This window comes from Aethalodelphis obliquidens, unplaced genomic scaffold (genome assembly GCF_003676395.1).
Source record: "Aethalodelphis obliquidens isolate GAN/ISIS:26980383/991018 unplaced genomic scaffold, ASM367639v1 scaffold30, whole genome shotgun sequence".
Lineage (NCBI taxonomy): Eukaryota > Metazoa > Chordata > Mammalia > Artiodactyla > Delphinidae > Aethalodelphis > Aethalodelphis obliquidens.
Genome location: NW_020837974.1, coordinates 20,633,381 through 20,639,380, shown reverse-complemented (window position 1 = coordinate 20,639,380; position 6,000 = coordinate 20,633,381). Strand labels below are relative to the sequence as shown.

General features: G+C 50.4%; 1 protein-coding gene across 5 annotated transcripts in view; it reads right to left on the bottom strand.

The window, feature by feature from the left end:
• Nucleotides 1–12: 12 nt before the first annotated feature.
• Nucleotides 13–6,000, bottom strand: part of USP31 (ubiquitin specific peptidase 31) — a 69,033-nt gene continuing 63,045 nt past the window's right edge. For 2 of the 5 annotated variants that reach the window (XM_027126660.1, XM_027126664.1), the window contains exons 14-17: nucleotides 5,364–5,522; nucleotides 3,648–3,800; nucleotides 3,226–3,432; nucleotides 13–1,729 (exon numbers count right to left, since the gene is read on the bottom strand). In XM_027126660.1, the coding sequence (XP_026982461.1) occupies nucleotides 168–1,729; nucleotides 3,226–3,432; nucleotides 3,648–3,800; nucleotides 5,364–5,522 (2,081 nt within the window). In that variant the 3' untranslated portion in view covers nucleotides 13–167. The remainder of the gene's footprint in view (nucleotides 1,730–3,225; nucleotides 3,433–3,647; nucleotides 3,801–5,363; nucleotides 5,523–6,000) is intronic. The other 3 variants (XM_027126661.1, XM_027126662.1, XM_027126663.1) reach the window with 3 other exon arrangements.

Below are 6,000 nucleotides of genomic sequence, written 5' to 3'. Positions count from 1 at the left end.
ACACACACACACACACACACACACACACACACACACACACACACACACGTACGTCAGGCACGTGACCCAAAAAATACAAAACAAAAGCATAGAGGGCTTTGGTGGGAGGGAAGGGGTTCTAAATAAATTAACATCTTTACAGATAAAACACTTGGATTGCAGAAATATCACTGAGGTTTTTGAGAAGGCCGTGCATTGGTTTGCATGCTAGAAGGTAACTTTTTTGAGGATTTCTCAGCAGACTGCCTGCAACCAGGAGACGAGGGCACTCCAGAATCTAGCTGGGAAGACTTGGATTTGCGAGCGGACAGCAGGGAATGTTTAGCAGAAGCAGGGTCCTTGGAGGCAAGCTGCTCTTTTCCAACTGCATTCACATTTGGCTGCTGGGAGCCTAGCGCCTGGGAGCCTTTCTCTGCCTTGTCATCCACTGCACTCTTAGAGACGGACTTGACTGAGCTCCCACCCACCTTCTTGGACAACAAGGTTGTCTTGCCAAGATCCGTCGACCGCCGGGTTTCCTTCTGTCTCAAGGCTGACTTGAAGAAGGACAGCCCCTTGTCCTCCGACTTGCTGTCCCTCTTCAGACCGGCCTTCATGTTCATGCTGGGGGAGCGCAGGCTGGCCATGGAGGAGCTGCGGACGTGCTTTCCGTCCCCCCTGCCGTCCCCGGCTCTGGTCTGGCTCACGCGAGGCGAACTGGGTTTGGGGCTGGAGGTGACGCTGGCTCTGTCGGAAACCAGGCTCTGTCTGGAGCCCTCTCTGCTTAAGCTCCTGTCTGAAGTCCTGCTCTTCCCAGGAGGGAAGGGGCCCCTCGGGGCAGGGCCTGAGGCTTTTTTGGCGGATGAGGAGGAAGCACTGTCAGTGAGGGAAGAAGCTGACTTCTGCTTCTGGAGCAAAGGAGATGACACGGAGTCCTGGGACTTGGGGGAGGACTCCTTTTGGCGGGCAGGGGAGGAATGCCGTCCACTGGCCCTGGAAGAAGAATCGGCTTTGCTTCGGGAGCGGGAGGGCTTTACAGAAACTTTTACAGGAACAGGAGAAGAAGGGGATGTACTGGAAAGAGATGATTCCTGGCTGGCCAAGACTGGCCTCCCCTTCCGCAAGCTTCTGCTTGGCTCAGGAGCGCCTCTGGAGCCAGGGGATCTGCTGGCTGTGCTCTCCGATTTCTTTGCGAGGGAGTCTGGCTGGCCTGGAGGTTTCACCTCTTTGACTGGAGAGCTGTCTACAGAATCGCTCTGATCCACATAAGCAATCTGGTTATTGTTATCAAATGGACCCGATATGGGGGGCAATGGATCCCCTTGTACTGAGCTTTTGCTCTGTGTGTCTACAACACTGGAGTTCAACTTGCGGGTGTCTGACTCGTCTTTGAACACACCTTCCATGACAGCCAGAGGGGCCCGACCCACAGCCTTGTGCTCCCGTCGACTGTGACTGTCGCTTGAGTCCTGGTAACTGCTGGACAGGTTCCTCAAGCTACCAAAGCAAGAAATGGAAACCTTGTCGTCCACTGCTTCCCCGATCTTCTCCAAGGTGGAGGCGGAGGTGTGAATCGGAGAGTCCCCTGAGAAGCGGGAAGGGGAACTGGAACGCATCTGCAGCTTAGCAGACAGGGACCAGGAAGGTCTGATGCAATTTTCATTGACGGCCAAGGGGCTGGTGACAGAAGATCTGGATGACAAGCTCTGGCGCTGGACGCTTCTCACGAACGGTCGAGTTGAGAAACCTCCTGAATGCAGCAAAGAGAGTGTCGTTAAGCTAAACCTACCAAATGTCCTTACTAGGACATCCATCTAAGACGGTAGGAAATCAGGGGGTCTGGGGTCAAGGAGTAGTCATGTGAGTTTAACTCTTCTGAGCCCAGTTCCTTTACCTATGAAATATGGGCATTCTAACTTGGGGATCAGCAAACCACCTTCTTGCTCAACATCAGGGGTCAGCAGACTTTTCCTCTAAAGGCCCAGACAGTAAATATTTTAGGCTTTGTGGGCCAGCTGCTCAACTGTGCCACCCTAGTGCGAAGGCAGCCGCAGGCAACACAAACAAATGGGCGTGGCTGTGTTCCAATAAAACTTTTTTTTTTTTTTTTACACAAATAAAGGCAGGGGCCATATTTGGCCTGTGGGCTATAGTCTGCTGACCCTTGTTGTAACTCACAGCGCTACTATGAGAATTAAATAAAATCTTAAAAGTCCTGTGCCCAGCAAGGCACCTGGCACTGCACAGCTGCTCAATAAATGTGAGCTACTTCATTTACAGCTTCTTCATCCTATTAAGAACACTGGGGCCCACAGCAGTGCAGTCCTTGCCCAAGATCACACAAACAGAGGCAGAGCTAACACCAGAACTGCAACCCCTTCCCCCCCAACTCAATGCCACAGGTAGGCTGGCCTGTAATCGTTGACTATGAAAGCAATCAGTGGAAAGCTTCCAAGGAAAATATTCATAATTAGAACACTATACTCCTATTTTAAGTGACTTAAAACTTCCACAGAAAATATTCTAAATTAAATTCTCCACACACTTGATGCTGTAGCTGTGGTATTAATAAAACTCTGTCTGGATGAGATCCTAAGAGATAGGCCCTGTTCTGTGGGCACCACCCAGCACCACTGCACGATGATGGTGCTGATATCGATTTCGCCAACTACACCATTTAAAAACAGACCGGAGCCAAACCATATCTAGGCTTACTGTTAAAACAACAGTGAATTCTAGGTTTAAAGGTTGTGTTGAAAATAACCTCTAAATAATTAACAAGCCAAGGTTCACTGGTCAGTTTTTCATAAAATGTCAGGAGCTACAGACAGGAGCTTCACAGTTACAGCCCAAGACTCTTTTTCTACAAAAAAAGAAGCAACAGCCAGAAGCAGGGGTAGAGCTGGAGCTGCGACAGAGCTCTCATCTGGCCTTCCTCTTCCAGCCTCCTGAGCGCCACTAGGAGCGGCTACTGGACGTGATGGAACTGCTGACCACAGAATGAGGCTTGCTGGGGGATGAGTCACTGTCCTCGTTATAGAAGCTGAGCTCACTCTCCCCTGCTCCTCCCAGCTCTCAGGGCTCCGGCTGCCCGACCCTCCCCACACCACCTGGGGTCCCCGTGAGAACCGAGGGCTGTTCCGCAACTACTCAAGCGGCAGCTGAAGGCAAAACACTGGAGTTCAATTTTTATCGGATTTTCAAAGCTTTTATACTGTGACTATCTTCAAAATTCCTAAAAACTACCTTTATGCAAAGGCAACAGCTTTTGTTCTAGATGCTCTGCACCCACAAGGGCACACCACAGATCCCTCCAGGGGAGAGAGCGTGGTGGGAAGGCGAGAAGCTGAGCAGTCAGGAGCCTCCACGCCAGGCCCCGCACACCAGGCAGCCCTCGGCAAACCACAACCTCGCTGAGTCCCCTCACAGCTGCTCTGAAGATTTCAAACAGCGCTTTGAAAAAAAACAGACATTACTGTACAGAGTTAAAGCCCCAGCCTCCACATGAGACCTTAAAAGTGGAAAACAACGGAGTGGAAGGAAGAAGTGCTAGGTCACAGAGGAAGAGCAAATGACCCTGTTATATAAAATGCTCCTCGACATGAGGGAGCCCGTGCTGTGTCCGTGAGTTGCCATTTTGGAAATCTGTCACCGAAACCCAGACCCACCATCATCTTCACTCCTTTCCCCAGTCATCTCCACAGACTCAGACAGCGAGGCTAGGGAGGTGCGTCTGGAGGAAGCTGCAGAGGTCACGCTGGCCTGCTTGCTCCCCGGGAGACGGCTCACCCAGTGTTCACACAAGGAGGAACTTGTGGAGCCTGCAGGAAAGGAAGTGGGCGCCGAGGTCAGGCCAGAATCCTGCCTGTGCCACACACGCCCTCACCAAGGGCTGCTGCCCAGGCGGCGGGGGACCTCACCGCCAGGTCAGCACTAACTCCCAGGCCCACGCTGTGCCCGCTCGAACGTCGCCTGTTGGGATGAAAAGGACAGACGCTCACACACGTTTGCAGTAATAAAATCCAAGTACAGGGATGGCTACTTCAGAACGCAAAGTCCGAGTCTTAGTGCTGGCAACAGAATGGAACAGATACAATCGTGCATATACTCATCTATTCTACAAACATTTATTAAGCACTACACCCCAGGCACTGTTCTAAGCACTTGCAGGAATACTTCTGACACAGAGGAAAAAAAAGCAAGCAGCAGTGTACTGTTATCTTCTAGGCCTGTGTGGTGGAATTTTTAAATCATTTTCACAATATTAATATATAAACACACACACGCATGCACATACAAGGCCACGTGCCATTGTGTCCCGTCTGTTCCAGGGAGGCCCTTAAATATATACTGGAGCAACAGAAACTGCTCTTGAAATGGAGAACATGAAGACACATGACTTTCTAGAGTAGATCTCAAGAGGGTGTCATTTCTGAGACTATCTCAGACTCTGGAAAGCACTGAGGGGCGGCACTAGAGCCCTGGAGTTCCCACTTTCTGGGAACTAAGAGCAGCTACGGACAGACGGCTGTACTGGGTGGGGTTTGACTCCAGCAGGGCTCACTCTGCTTCAGTGATGCTTCCTTTTAGCGGCTTCCAACTTAGCCCTCGCACGCTTCAAGGGGAGCAGGGATTAATAACGGATCACACACTGCCATGTCCCAATCCTCTGTCCTATTCTCTAAACTCCAACTCTGCATTAGGAAGCATTCGCCCCCCTGTTCGGATTGTGTGTGGCTGCACCGACGTCACGCGTGGGTACTGGTTCCTGCATTTACTAATAAGCACAACAGGCTAGATCCCGTCAAACTAAATCCAAGCCATCTAATATTTTTATAGCCTTCCCTAACAGAATAGGCCAACCTTAGTGGAAAAAAGAACGATTTCTAATGGTGCTTTACCCTTTACAAAAGGATTTAATGCACATTTGCCTCACAACGACCCCATGAGGCAGGTAGGATCAGTACACCCATATTACAGATGACACATATGTGGCTTGGGTGGGACATGCTCGAAGATAACCCGACCAAAATGTGGCAAAGCCAAGTCTTAGTTCTATTTCCAGTCCCTCGACTCTGAGAGCAGCGTGCTGCGCTGCTTCTTAGCTCCCTCACTCGTTTATTTACTCCGTAAGTAAACACCACGAGCGTGCTTTGAGCCAGGCTCCACTCCACCTCCACGGGAACTCCTGGTTCACAGCTGCTGGCACATTCCACCCCCATTTCCTTTAACTGCAACCATTCTGGTTTCCAGATTAAATGCAAACCTGAGAATTAATCTGATCCAACCAACAGCATCATGAGACCTCCTGGAGAAGTTCTCTGGACCATCAACTACAATTTTCTGCTCTCAAAACAAACCACCCAAGAGTAGAGTGGCCTTACCTGCCACCGAGCTGTTGGCCGACCATGACGGTATAGCTGTCCGCCTCTGGTAGAAGAGGATGTACGCCGTCTGCGTGCAGACCTCGTCTTCCGACAGCTGCTGCACGTCACTGTCGTCGAAGCAGTACCAGAGGCCGTCCACGGAGTTCTTGCAGTATGCTGCCAAAAAGAGCCCACCAGCGATCAGCACCAGGGCAGCCGCAACGGCCACTCCACTTGACCCACAGACACCATGCCTTTGGCTCATATAATTAATTCAAGAACTTTTAAAGGCTGCAGATAGTAATACAGAAAGAGGTAAGAAATCCAAATTCTAAATCACACTCAGGCAAAATGTTTCAAGAAATTCCAAACTATTCCAAAGGGATGAAATTCTATTTAATTTTAGAAAACACAATATACTTCTTTAAACCAGTGGATTTCAACCAGAGATGATTTTGCCCCAGGGGACACATTTTTGACTGTCACAACTGGGGGTGGGGGCGTGGGGAGGGTAGGATGCTAGTGCAATCTAGTGGGTAGAGACCAGGGGCGCCACTACATGTCCCACCATGTGCGGGACAGTCCCCACAATACAGAATTACCCAGCAACAATGTTACTGTACCAGTATGCAGAAACCCTGTTTCAAGCATGTTG